This window comes from Pongo abelii, chromosome 17, assembly GCF_028885655.2.
Source record: "Pongo abelii isolate AG06213 chromosome 17, NHGRI_mPonAbe1-v2.0_pri, whole genome shotgun sequence".
NCBI classification, from domain to species: Eukaryota; Metazoa; Chordata; class Mammalia; order Primates; family Hominidae; genus Pongo; species Pongo abelii.
This window is the reverse complement of record NC_072002.2, coordinates 22,732,661-22,747,413: the sequence shown is the minus strand read 5'-3', so window position 1 is coordinate 22,747,413 and position 14,753 is coordinate 22,732,661. Positions and strand designations below refer to the sequence as shown.

The following is a 14,753-nucleotide window of genomic DNA, read 5'->3' as shown; positions in this document are numbered from 1 at the left end:
GGTCTTACACATTATTAACTTTAAAATAATCAGGCAGCTAAGAATAATTACTAGAAAAATCATCTACCACTTCAAACATAGTCAACTACTTCAAAACTGAACCTAGATAATCAGGTACCTGAAGTAGAACAAGAAGCCTGGAGCTGGACTTTGAGAGGAGGGAAAACCCCTCACTGGACTAGGCTGTAGGGAGAGGGTAGATATTGCTGTAGCCTTTTAAATATATCTATATTTAAACATAAGTATATCTGAGACTGCAGGCACCATACTTTATGAAGCTAGTACAGTTTGGCAGTTCTATTCTTTTGTTTCCATGACTTTCCTATATCCTTTCTCATTTAATTAGTTCCAAGGAAGAGAGAGATTGTGTTTGGCAATAGGCCACGCATAGGGCACAGTTCATATAATTAAACAAGTAGATTATAATATCCCCTGTGGGCTATTAATTGAATCCCACTCCAGTCCTCATTTCCTTCCAGCTTAGATATTCAGAAGTGTTATGATATATTCTTTCAACATTGACAACTAGCCTCATATTCACCTCTTTGCACGTCATTACCCCTTCCTTTTAACTTCTCATTATCTCCTCCTAAACTTGTAATAGGAGGGAGATAAAAATTTTCTGTAGAGAAACAGGGCAACTGAAAACTTTTTGATGGTGATAACTGATACATGAATATGATAGCAGCTGTCCTTGAAATTGCAACATTTTATGAAGGATTAAAAAAAATCTACTTGCTGTTACATTCGGTCATATCACTGTTCATCTTAAGAGTGTTTATTTCAATAACAGGGAGTAGTACCTTTTTGATTTACTGTAGCCAAGAGTCTCTTCCTGTCCATTAGGGACCATCTAGTTTTTTTGGTGATAACAGGACGAGGGGCTAGGTAGTAGCTATTAGTTTGGTGCAAAAGCAGTTGCGGTTTTTGACATTACTTTTAATTGCAAAAACTGCAATTACTTTTGCACCAACCTATAGTGGATTGTTTTATTCTCAGCAACTATTATCAACTGACAGGACGAGCTTTTCATCTTTTGAAGCTGAAAGAGAACCTTTGTCCAGTGTCACTTTGTCAGATCAATATTGTAAAGTTGATGTAGTTATGAAATGCCAAGATTCCCTTTTTAAAATGCTTCTTCTAGCACAAGAAAGGCCATTTAATTTGTGTTTGTTTTTGAAGTTACACTTGTAATTTAAAATGGTCTTTGAAGTTCAGTTTTGTATTTAACACATTGGTTTAATAACCAGGAATAATAAGGGGTAAGATTTAGGAGTATATGTGTATGTAAATATATGTAAAGAGAACTTTATTCCTTTTATTTTAAAATTTATGAAAATTCAGGTGAAGATCATACTAAAAGGCTAAATAATTATAGTATATATTGTCTTATTTTGTTTTATTTTTTATTTTCTTAGAAAGGGTTTTTCTCTGTCGCCCAGGCTAGAGTGCAGTGGTGCCATCATAGTTCACTGCAGCCTCCAACTCTTGGATTCCAGTAATCCTCCTGCCTCAGCCTCCCAAGTAGCTGGGACTACAAGTGCTTCTCACCACACCCAGGGTCTCACTATGTTGCCCAGGCTGGTCTTGAACTCCTAGCCTCAAGCAATTCTCCTGTCTCAGCTGCCTAAAGTACTGGGATTACAGGCCTTATTTTATTTTTCTAACAAACCTTGGTATCTAACGTATGTTAGAGAATTTTTCTAATTGTAAAAATGGAGTAGGCAGATGAATGATGATAGGTGATGCTGGCATAACACATGGTGATCTCTGTTTTGGGGGAAAAAAATCTCTAATCCATTCCTGCAAATAAGTTCAATGAAGGCAGGCACTTTTCCTAGTACTGTTATATCCTCAGCACCTAGCACAGGGTCCCGGCACAGAGAAGTTACGTAATGAACTTGTAAATGGGCTGAGCTAGGAAGGCTGGACTTCAGGTCTGGTAAGGGTCTGTGGGAACGGTGAGGTTTTTTGTTTCGTTTTGTTTTGTTTTGGCTTATAAGGTTTTCATGGTTATGACAGCTCTTTAGAGGAAGGGTGCCACAGTAGAGCCCCATTCACAGTCCTGGCCAACATGTCCCATTTATGGGTAGTTACCCCAGTGTGCCTAATAACCTGGAAGTAAGTTGAGTAAAGTTTTCTTTAATAGAGTATCATGATGACTAGTCTCCTGTCTATTAAATTTACAGGAATTTATGTGTAGTTTCCAACGTGTGGAAAACTCAGGTTTTTCATTGTTTCTCTGAACTAAAATACTGAAATAAATTGAGATTGTTTTGAGGAGGCTTTGAAATGTCACTACTTTTACAAGTCCTTAGCTTAGAGAACATTTCAACAAATGCATATTGTTAAAGTATTAGAGGTGCAGCAGTGTTGTGAGGCTCACTTTTAAGCAGGAAAATGGTTGATGGCTACATTATGAAAAATTTGGATTTTGAAATATATTGAAAGTCAGTATAAATGAGAAAGAATGTAAGTTTATTGTGTAAAACACATATAGTAATAACATAAGAAAATGTACCTGTAATCTCACACTTAACAAACCTGCTTGTATAAGTGTTCCATGTTACTTTCCAGACCTTGCCTATGTGCATAAGTACAATTTTATATTTTGTGAGTTTTTTTTTTCCATTCAACAGAAATTTAACCTAAGGGAAGCCTACAAGGTATACTTTCATAAAATACTAGCGCTCAGGCTATTAAAAAGCTATTTTAAAACATATATCTCTGAATCTTAGTGGGTTTGTCTTAATTACATTATAAATGAACTGCTATGTCTATGCTTAAATATTTGAGTCAGTGCCCTCTGGCTTAAGAAAATTATGGTCTTAATTATTGTTTATAATAATAAAAAATGGAAAATAACCGAAAAGTCCATCAATTGGGAATTGATTAAATTATAAATATTCATAAGATAGTGTGCCAGGCAGACATTTATAAGGATCTGATAGAATGATGACTGCTTATACATTGTCAGAGAAAGAGCTTCAAATACATTTCTAAGTAAGGGAAAAAGAAGCAGTTATATAACTATGTATATAATATGGCCTTATTTATGTAAAAGATTCTTCTACATGTTTATATGGACATTTGTAAAATCTAAAAGGATACATACCAAGATGTTAACGGTATTAGATCCAGGAGGGTGGAATTATGGAGGAACATTTACATTTTCTATATCTTTATAACATATTTTACAACAATCCTGTAGTACTAGAGAGAAAAAACTTTTTCCATTTTGAAAAATTTCAAGCGTTTATGCAAATGCTTTTGGAATACTAAAAATTCCAAATTTCTCTAAATACTAAATATTCTCTAAATACTAAAAATTCTTTGAAATTATCATTATTGTGGGTTTGCAGTGAACGGTATACTTGTCATAAATAACTGTTTTGCTTGAGAGTTCATCCTTGCGGCAAAGATAACTACAAAGGTACTCTATTACCAGAAAAAAAAAAAACTTCTGGTTAGAGAAAGGTTTTCTCTTGATAAAGGACACAAGGACACATTTGTGTGCTTTCTTTATTTTGTCTCATTAAAACACATCATATATATTTATATAAACAAAATATATAAAAAATTACATATTTGGCACATTTTATATACAGAATTATATGTTAAAATTTTAAGTTGTTACTAATGTTAAAGTTTTACTGAAAACATAGGAAGTAAGAAATATTTGTCGCATATCAGCATTTTATACATAAAATGGACCGGCTGAAGTGCGCATGTGCCCTGGTGCCTAACGGTTCGGGTCGGGGGTGCCGCCAGCAGGTGGAGCCCGCGGGAGTCTCCGCGGATGGCCTCGTGGGCCGGCTGAGGTGTGCATGCGCCCTGGTTCCTAACGGTTCGGGTTGGGGGTTCCGCCAGCAGGTGGCGCTCTTCTCCGCGGATGGCCTCGTGGGCCGGCTGAGGTGCGCATGCGCGCTGTTGCCTAAAGGCTCTGCTGGGCTAGGTGCTCCTCCGGGCGGCTGGAGACTGGAGTGTCTCTGACGGAGGTTGCGGCTGGACCTGGTTACGTGCTGGTGCTGTGCTCCAGAGCGGCAGAAAGCGAGTGGGAGCTGAGGTGTCTTGAAGCCGGTTCCTCAGCCTGGGAGAAGATCTGTGGCTTCAGGATGGGGGTCAGGGGGTCGTTCCTGGCGGCCTGTAGGAGACGCATGGCTACCTGGAGGAAGAATCGTGACAAGGATGGCTTCTCAAATTCCGGGTACCGAGTCCGGCAGAAGGATCTGGGCATGATCCACAAAGCTGCCATCGCCGGTGATGTGAACAAGCTGCTGGAGAGCATCTTGCTCGGGCTGAATGACGTGAATGACAGGGACAAGAAGAACAGGTAAGGGGAACAGGAAGCCGGGGCTGGGGGCTGCGGAAGGAGGCCTGGGGATATGGGAGAAGCCCCTGTTCCTGGTTTCGGGGTGGGGGAGATACAGTGCGGGGTGAAGGCATGGGTGGGGTGGGGGACTGGTGGGGACTAGCTGGGGCAGGGGTTGTTGGATGTGATGGGGGACTGTGGTGGGGGTAGAGTTGGGTGGGGGTGTTGGTGGGAAGTGGAGTTGGGTGGGGGTTGGATGGGGTGGAGGACTGGTGTGGGGGTGGGGTGGGGGACTGTGGTTGGGGGTAGAGTTGGGTGAGGGACTGTGGTGGGGAGTGGAGTGAGGGTTGGATGGGGTGGAGGACTGGTAAGGAGTGGGGTGGGGTGGGGGACTGTGGTGGGGGTAGAGTTGAGTGGGGGACTGGTGGGAAGTGGAGTTGGGTGGGGGTTGGATGGAGTGCAGGACTGGTGTGGGGGTGGGTGGGGTGGGGGACTGTGGTGGGGAGTGGCTGGGGGCGTTGGATGTTGGGGGGACTGTGGTGGGGGTAGAGTTGGGTGGAGGACTGGTGGGAGTGGGATGGGGTGGGGGACTGTGTTAGGAAGTGGAGTTGGGTGGGGGTTGGATGGGGTGGAGGACTGGTGGGGGGTGGGATGGGGTGGGGGACTGTGGTGGGGAGTGGAGTGAGGGTTGGATGGGGTGGAGGACTGGTGGGGGGTGGGATGGGGTGGGGGACTGTGGTGGGGGTAGAGTTCAGTGGGGGACTGTTAGGAAGTGGAGTTGGGTGGGGGTTGGATGGGGTGGAGGACTGGTGGGGGGTGGGATGGGGTGGGGGACTGTGGTTGGGAATGGCTGGGGGCATTGGATGTTGGGGGGACTGTGGTGGGGGTAGAGTTGGTTGGGGGACTGGTGGGAAGTGGAGTTGGGTGGGGATTGGATGGAGTGCAGGACTGGTGTGGGGGTGGGTGGGATGGGGGACTGTCGTGGGGGGTAGAGTTGGGTGAGGGACTGTGGTGGGGAGTCGAGTGGAGTGAGGGTTGGATGGGGTGGGGGTTGGATGGAGTGAGGGAACTGGTGGGGGATAGAGTTGGGTAGGATGTGGGTACGATGCAAGGGTGGGGGTGGGGGTGGGGTGAGTGTTGTCACCAAGGGCACTGGGCTTTCTACCCTGGCAGGCTCAGCAGCACCTGGGATGTGGAAACCTTGCCTTTTTTCACAAGAAAAGTAACTATTTGTTCTGAAGGCAGAGGGATAACATACTATTTGATGTTTACAATTACATGTGTCGTTGTATGTTTTGGGACTGTGCACTACAATTGCCGAAAACGACCTCTCATTCTCATAGGACTGCTCTACATTTGGCGTGTGCCCATGGCCGTCCGGGAGTGGTAGCTGACTTGGTGGCCAGAAAATGCCGGCTTAACCTCACTGACAGTGAAAACAGGACAGCTCTGATCAAGGTATATGGTAGCCAACTCTTTCAGCATGGGATGGATTTAATTTAAATTCACAGAATAAAATTAATTCACCTCACTGAAATATAACTAGTTGGTGAATCCTGTGGAAGATTTCCTAGAATTTACAGTCTATTTCTTGGTCTAATACTGACAGGCTGTACAATGTCAAGAAGCAGTTTGTGCATCCATCCTGCTGGAACATGGCGCCGACCCAAATGTTAGAGATATGTATGGCAACACGGCTCTGCACTATGCCATTGATAATGAGAATATATCAATGGCAGGAAAACTGCTTGCATATGGTGCAGATATTGAAGCAAGAAGCCAGGTATGATCAACCAATGTTCTTTTCAAAGTATTTCAAGTATATTTGTTTTACCGTTGACATATGATTTTTTTTAGTAAAACATCTGAAACTAGAAGGAAATATATTACATGCAAATATTTGCTTTACATACAACTATTTAAAAACACATTCATAACAAATATGAAAACACGAGGTCTGTAGTCTAAATGTGTCCCATAGATTTAGTTTAGTTTACCTCCATAAGTTGTGCCAACATGTAAAATTTAGGAAACTCATACACATGTCTAGATTTCAGGCTTCTCTTAAAGGATCACATCTGGATTCCCTTGAGCTCATATCACTGTTGAGTATGCTGTGCAGCGGTTATCCCTTTATGTGAGGCATATGTGCTCCAGTCTGCTACTGTGCGTTCCAGACACCCCACGAGGGTTATCTGAAAGGGAAGGAGCAGCATGTGGGCAAGTACAGTGGAGTGAGAAGGAAGGGATTGCTTTTTATTTACTTTCTGCTTCATGTTTAAGTTTATAGGATCTTAATATAAGGTTTTCAGTTCAGTTGGGAAGTGTGTAATTTTGTGAATTATAAATTGTTTTTGCTGTTTTGCAGGGTGGACATACATCACTTTTACTCGCTGTAAATAGGAAAAAAGAGGAAATGGTGGCATTTTTGTTGAAGAAAAAACCAGATTTAACTGCAATAGATAATTTTGGAAGGTACAATAGTTCTTTTTTTGTTCATTTTTAAACCTGAGTCGTGTTCTAGAGTGGTAACAGTCACTTGTCAGAAATATTAAATTGATAAGATTAACTTATTATTATTGGGATAGAGAGAAATACCAACACAAGTCATCAGGTAGAAAAACAATTATTTGGACTGGGCAACATAAAAAATAGTGTATTGCAGGATTTGTCTTCTCTTATTATATTGACTGATGTTTGTTGATGGATGAGGTGATACTTTGAGTCATATGGTCTTATATTAACTAAAGGGATTTCATATTGGTTTTACTTGTTTTAAAAGTGTAGACTTCAACTTTTAGTTTACTTTGTGACTCAATATTGAAATTGCTTAACTCTTTTATAGTAGTTTCAATCTCTGCTTCTTACATGCTTTTCCTTTAAAAATACTATGTTAAAGATAAATTAGAGTTGAAAATCATTTTGTCTTTCGGATGACTCTGCTTCAGGTTGCTTTCTTTCAAGAATATTAATGTTAGGTTATTCCTAAGTGACTATTAATTGCTATTGCCAGATACTGTGGGTTCATTGGGTTTTTTCTTCTTTTTACTTCTAGTGTATTTTGATGTTATTTTTAATTAGTATGGGCAGAGGGAAAAAGGATAGCTTCAACTGGGTAAACTTTTCTTTTAATGACTACAAGCCATGGGTGACAATGAGAAAAAAGAGATAGGCTGTAGATTCACACAAGACTGGGTTTAATTCTTAGCTTTTCTGCTTGCTAGATGTGTGACCTTGAGAACATTACTTATCACCAGCTATGTTTTCTTTTATGAAAAAAGAGGATAATAATATATCCTTCAAGGCTGGTTGTGTGTAAGTAATATATGTATATATGGCATTTAATCCAGTGCCTCGCATATGATTATCAGCATTATTAACTGAAACTACTGTGGTTATTATTAGCATTATTATTATTGTTTTAAATCTGCAGATAGCTGTTATTGACCCCATGCTCATTTTGAATTACAATATATTATATCAGACTAGGGAAGAAATGGATAATTTTTCACTTAAATTTTTAGCTACTTTAGATAAGTGACCTGAGCATAGTATTCTGCCCATCAAAGGACTTTATTTTAGCAACTTCTGCTGTGTCATTTCCCAGTGGGACAAGAGGCTTCCTTGTTGTTCCTTCTGTTTGGCTTTGGTGGCAATTTACAAAGATGAACCCTTGAGCACCCAAGATGTTTGTGTTTATTAGTACATATAATTGGTTAATTCTACATGGACAGGCATATTAAATTGGTAAAGTTTATAAATTTAGCTTTTAACATAACTTTGCTAAAGTTCTTAAGCATGAAATTATCTCTCTTATTTTAGAACAGCCCTCATACTTGCTGCTCGTAACGGATCAACAAGTGTAGTCTACCAGCTTCTTCAGCACAATATTGACGTCTTTTGCCAAGATATATCTGGATGGACTGCAGAAGACTACGCTGCTGCTTCTAAGTTTCAAGCGTAAGTGTTTAAAAGGCTAGTGAACACTACATTGAGATTTAAAGTAATTGTAACCATTGCATCTTATACATCGCGTGAGATTTCATAGTTTGGTTCAGGTAGTTTTGGAGTGGCAGTGAGTTAGTCCACTTCATCAGCCAGAAATCAAGCATAAGACTAGACAAGTTAGAAGTAGCAATGAGTCTAGGACTCTTTAACTCAAGACTCTTCAGACTTTTATGCTTAGGGATCCTAATGTTTTCCATTTCATTCCAAGTATAACCCGTACGCATGGGATAAAATGATTTTTATAATTACTTATGAGTCTTGAAATGTCCAGTGTATCAGAAAATGTTGGACTATCTCCTGGGAGCTATCTCCTATACCCTCCACCTTGAATTTTTCAAGAACCTAAGAGGTTCCCTAAGTCTGAAGAAGACAATCATGTTTTACAAGTCAGTCGGGGGCGGTGGCGGGAGGAAAGGGCATTCTAATTATTCTGTTCTGTCTATGGAATCTGTTACTGCTTTTTGCCATTGAAACTGCTCCTGCAGTCTGGTAAAGATTGACCTTTGCCACCAGGATGCCCCTTCTGATTCAGATCCTCAGTCTTTATAGTAATCTATACATGGGCTTCCAAGTCACAACTTACAGTTCACCTAAATATGCTTATATGCCCAGCCGTTGTTTCCAGAGCACTAGTACCCTGCTCTGGCTGCTGGACATCCTAGCTTTACCCACACACATAGTGAGCAAATTGACCCTTCCCCCTATACTCAAAACCTCATGTGGAGCCCACATCTTAGCCTGGAATCCTAGACCTTCGTGGTAAGTTATTCTGTGAGTCCCTTGTTTGTCTTCTCTCTAGCAAATACTAGTTGGGATAGTTCTAAGCTGTTAGAGACGTTCAGATAGTGTTGCAGGAAGATACCAAAGTTTTTTCTTCTTTGTTACCAGATTTTTACCCCAGGCCCATTTGTATCTTATGTAGCAGCTTTTATTAGATAGAGGAAGGTCCCATGTTATCCGCAGTGGGCACCAACTTGTGGTTGGCCCCTCGAGTGATCTGTTTTCTATAATAATAAAAATCTCCCAGCCCACTTGCTTCTCTACCTGAAGTTTTTAAAATATCTTCAAATATTACCTCATAGGAAGACGTTAGTCAGAATTATCTCAGTCTTAAGTAGGTGAGTTGGAGTGAACAGAGCCAAGCTTCATCCATGACTGATCAGCATCATTTATAAAAGTAGGGCTTTGTGCTTGCTTCACGGCACATATGCTAAAGTTGGACCAATACAGAGAAAATTAGCATGGCCCCTGCATAAGCTTGACACACTAATCTGTGAAGCAGTCCATATTTTACACAGTTAGAAGAAGGCCATTTGACTAGTTTGCTGACAAGTTCCCAGAAAACAGTGTGAGTCAAAGCAAAACAGGTGCTAGCCAATAATGAAATTACACATTTTCATTACAAAAACGTTGGGGTAAGGTAATCTATGAAATGAGAATGGAGCTGAGTAACTCGTGGTGTGTTGTGTGCAAATATATTGTTAGTATATATCTCAGAAATGAGAAAATAACCACTTACGTCTCCTTCATGACACTTCAAAAATATGAGGGTTTTTGTCTTCCATGTCAGTAGGAGATGACTGTGGAGGGGAAGCATCATTCTAACAAAGATCTACTGGTTCCGAGTTAGAGTCTATAGAGGAAAAATAGTAGTAGTCCAAGCCAGGTCTTGACGTCTGTTAGCTTTCTTCCTTTGGTGTGATTGATGACATAAGTAACAATGGATAATCATGTTATCTATTTTAATGAGACAATCTATTTATCAATTTAGTTACAAACTGTGAAATAGTTGAGATGTCCTGAATCATAAGCTACAAATAATAGAACAAGTAACAAGCAAAATTAGGACTTAACATTTTCAAAAGATCATAACATTTTAATATTAGAACATATGGGAAAATACACATTGGGTTTCATTTGGGATTCCAAAATAATTTCAGCAAAAAAGTTCAAGAACAAATTATTCCATTGCTCTACTATCTTCTCTTAGCACATTAAAATGTGGTTTCATTAAACGTTTATAATAACCTAGTGAATAAGGTAGTAAAACCTTCATTCTTTAGAAGAAGACATTGAGCCTAAGAGAAGCGACTTGATCAAGAACAAATACCCGTTGGTCCTATTATGAGTCAGATCATTTTCCATTATGTCAACTTTACATGAGTTAATTTACTGAGTTATACTGTCCTCACTTCATAAATACTTTTTTTCTTTAATTAGAAGCTTAATAAGAGTTTTGTAGAGCTTACAAACTAAAAGTGTGTAATTAAAGTTCTGATATTGTTTGATACACTCTTAAGAATTTAATGTATTTGGTAAAGTTTTTCTTATCAGTATTAAAATAGTAATTGTATTTACTGCATTTTGATACATAGCATTCGTGGACTAATTTCTGAATATAAAGCAAACAAGAGACGTAAAAGTCTTCAAAATAGTGATCCAGGTATGACTTCTGATAGTGAATTCCTCTCGATGGTCCTGTCATAGATAAAAAAGTAAGAGGAAGGAAGTTTTGATCACAAAACAGCAGTTTAAAAAAGCCACTGTAAATTGAATGTATATTTTTTAATTACTTTCTTAGTAATCTAGATTTCAGAATTATTTAAAAAGTTACTTGTAGGCAATTTATAATCTCAAGCAGTATTATCTGAAAAAAATTCATTATCGTAGTTTCTGAAATTCTAGATGATATTTTTGTGTAAATAAGAAAAAACATTAAGTTAGTATGTGGTATGTTTTCTTTATAGTCACCATATGATGAATTGGACTTGTTATAAAATTGGATATTTTAATTTATAAAGTAAATGCTTTGCATTTAGTAAATACATATTACAGCTGAGCCTTGAGCAGTGTGGGATTTAGGGGTACCAGTCCCCCATTCAGTTTGAAATCTGTGTATAACTTTGGACTCCCCCCTAAAACTTAACTACTCATGGCTTACTGTTGACTAGAAACCTTATTGATTATACAGTTAATTAAGACATATTATATGTATTATATACTGTATTGTTACTACAATAAAGTAAGCTAGAGGAAAAGAAACTTACAAAGAAACTCAATGAAGAAAATATATTTTTATTCAGTGGAAAGTGGATCATCATAAAGCTCTTCATCCTCAGAGTCTTCAAGTTGACTAGGCTGAGGAGGAGGTAGAGGGAGATTGATCTTGCCATCTCAGGTGGCAAAGGCAGAAGAAAGTCTGCAGATAATGGACCCTTGCAGTTCAAACCTGTGTTGTTGAGAGATCAACTCTGACATAGTGATTTGTGTCACTCAAAAAGTAACTGTCTTTAAAATAAGAATTTCAATGAGACCTTTCTGGTACCATGAATAAACATCAATAAGAACTGTACCAATACTAACAGGATGTTATTTTTTAAAGATACCTACTGTGTAGAGAAGTCAGAAAACAAATTCCTTATTGAGAAGCACAGGCCATGTTACATATTCTCATACCAAGAATGTCTCACTAGTATTGACTTAATTCCCCCCAAGTGGAAATAAAATGAGATATATTTACTTCGTTAGGGTGAGATTTGTTCTATCTGCTAGTTAATTGTCATGATAACATCAATTTTGTTAGAAGACACTCTGTTACCATTAGCTAAAAGATTATTATAAAAATAATCGAATAGCCCAACTCTAGGCTCAGCACATTGTAGTAAAAGTACAGCAACCATTACCAGAACAGACCAGGGGCTGCCTCTTCGAGGTAGGACACATGCTCTGCCACATAGCCCCACAACTTAAAAATACATGTAGGATAATGGTATATTTAAGTATGATGTGTTGCATTAAAGATATGCCACAGCACTCTCCCATAAGCTTTGACATTTATCCCCTCAGGATCATGATTTGCTATTCTTACTGAAAAACACTTTTTTTTTGCAAGCCGTTAGGTTCATTTTGGAATATGTGTACTTTTCTTTTTTTTTAAAATTATACAACATTTTATTTAAAAACAATTCATAGAATACATTTTCACATTAGAGATTCCCATAGTGGGAAAATAACAATGTATTACTTACAGTTTCATATTCATGGACAGATTGTTTCAGAACAAGTAAAACACTTTTGAGAATTGAGTCTCAGTTTAGAATTTGTAATATGTTGATGATATGTCTACAGGGGAACCTTGCCGTTAAATGGAACTTCTATGTATTCAGAAGCACTCCAAGCTTTTCTTCCTAAGATTTAGAAATTCATAGTGTGAGATATCAGCATTTCCTAATTTTAAAATTTCCCTAGTATATGTAACCATCAGTTGGTGGTATCTACTGAATAGAGAGGGAAGGTTTCAAAAACTGAACACTCTGCAACGTTTTTATTCATGAATTAACAGTATTTCCCTTTGTCCATTATTCCCAGGGCAAAAACAGAAGTTTGATCATATATTAATAGTAATAAAGCTGAATTCTCTTTAAGAGATTGATAAAAGGCAAAAGCTCGTATCATGTTTAGTTATACTGTGACTCTTAATGAGAAGCTGCGAGGCAACCCCATTAACTCACCGCAATGCAAAACTCAGTGTCAAGATTTCTTAGTCATAATTCCTCTCAAACCTTTTCCTCAAATATTAAATTTGGAAAACAATCTTGTGATTAAGAGAAGAAGGCTGTCCACCAATGGATTTACCCTGTTATTTCTTCCTTATTGTGAGTTGAATGGCATGACAAAGCAGAGGCAAAGAGGCATACATCAGTTCTTCAAAGTATTAAGTCAGAAAGGTCAGAGCTTCCACAGCATGGCAACAGCTTTGCAGATGCCCACATCGTGATAGTTGAAATAGCAAAGCCCAGCAAAGGTTAAAGCTGAAAGTGCCAGAAGCTCTGCCTTGGGAGCTTTCTGCAAGTCATCCGCATGAACATAGTAACAACTTGTTCAAGGCCCCAGTAACTATGAAGAGTGAGGGTTGCAGCCAGGAGTAGAGTCCATCACAGAGCCAAGGATTCAAATAAGCAGCTGGAAGCAGGCCCAGGAGCAAAACACTGACAACCCTCTCACTAGTCCAGTGGAGAGACGCAACCTGGGAACCAGAATGGTGGCTCGGTGACAAGCCAATGTACTGCACTCCACACCATTCTGGGGTAGGTCGGTTCTGAAGTAATGCTGAGATATGAGCAGGTCTGACCACTGGGGTTCGCAGCAACAGAGTTTGGCCTCCTTGGGCACCGCAAAGGGTACTCAGTCTCCAGAGAACCGCCATCTCATTCCTGAAAACTCAAGGACATCCACCAACCCCCACTTTCTATATTAGTTATAGTCAGTCAAAACATAAACTCACTTTTGAAACCTTAACTGCATGTTTTATGAAACCTGTATTGTATAAAACTGTTTATCTGGGCTGAAAGAGCCAGAATCAAAGAAGAGTTTACACAGCTGTTGAAAAATGAAATTTGTCAGAATAGTAGAGGAAAACATTTCAGATATAATGAACAGGGTGTATATGGATGAAGGTATAAGCAGTAACAGTCATATTGGAAGTTACTCATAATGAGAAGCAGATTTAGTGTGTTATTATAAAGGTAATATTAGGAAGCAAAGAACAATATATAGTGTTAGTTTATCTGTTAATACTGGATTTTCAAATTTTGTTTTTCTGATGGTTTTGTTCATTTATATTGGGTGGATTCATTTGTGAGTGAATCTTTGAGATGTTGGTCTATGGCTTGAATCTGGTGACATTTTGTGTCTTGCCAAGTAGTTTGTTGAAGTTTTGGAGAACTAGAAGTAATTCTTAAGAAGTAGATATATTGCTAAAGATTAAGCTTCATTAAAATTCTCAATTTATAGAAGAAAAATGTATGTTATTTTCTATTTTTATAAAGACTAAAGTTTTTATCTAATTATTCTAAGTAGTTCATTTTAACTAAATATATGGATTTGTGAGCAGAACAAGACTTAGAAATGACATCAGAGGGAGAGCAAGAAAGGCTTGAAGGATGTGAAAGTAGCCAGCCCCAGGTATGTAAAAATTTAATTTCAAATTTCTGGTTTTCTTTGGTAATGTAGCATAATCCAAATGAAATTACTTTTGGACTAGCCTTTTAGAATCAATTGAATATAATTTAATAGTTAATTTTAATAACATTTTAACTGTTTATAAAACTTAAAGCGTTCTAAGAATCTACAGTGATTTACAGCTAATATTAACCTCGGAACTGAGGCAAAAAGTTCCTGAGTATTGTTTGCTGTTCCATTTTTATAACCTAATATAATAAAGAAGGTAATATCAAATATTGAATTATAATTTTAAGCAATAAAAATTATGCTGAGTTGGATTCTTGTTAAAGAAGTAATCATTGCCAGTGGTCCAAAATTTGCAGTTTTATATTACTGGTGACTAATACCAATATTAAAAACGTATTCTCCATTGTGATCTCTTACTAATTTCAATATCTATGTTCAGGGCAGAATGGGGTCATAAAATCAA

At 38.5% G+C, this 14,753-nt stretch overlaps 1 protein-coding gene, 1 non-coding gene and 1 pseudogene across 2 annotated transcripts in view; 2 read left to right on the top strand and 1 right to left on the bottom strand.

Annotated features, from left to right (window-relative positions):
* Positions 1 to 3,955: 3,955 nt before the first annotated feature.
* Positions 3,956 to 14,753, top strand: part of ANKRD62 (ankyrin repeat domain 62) — a gene marked incomplete at its 5' end in the record, with an annotated part of 34,745 nt that continues 23,947 nt past the window's right edge. Inside the window, 6 exon segments of the mRNA NM_001133186.2 lie at positions 3,956 to 4,333; positions 5,656 to 5,770; positions 5,922 to 6,095; positions 6,681 to 6,787; positions 8,135 to 8,272; positions 14,214 to 14,284. Of these exon segments, the coding sequence (NP_001126658.1) occupies positions 4,116 to 4,333; positions 5,656 to 5,770; positions 5,922 to 6,095; positions 6,681 to 6,787; positions 8,135 to 8,272; positions 14,214 to 14,259 (798 nt within the window). The 3' untranslated portion in view covers positions 14,260 to 14,284.
* Positions 9,508 to 9,613, top strand: LOC112131637 (U6 spliceosomal RNA). The gene has a single exon (XR_002913636.2). It is a non-coding gene; the product is annotated as a U6 spliceosomal RNA (small nuclear RNA).
* LOC112131636 (succinate dehydrogenase [ubiquinone] cytochrome b small subunit, mitochondrial-like) lies at positions 12,963 to 13,563 on the bottom strand (annotated as a pseudogene).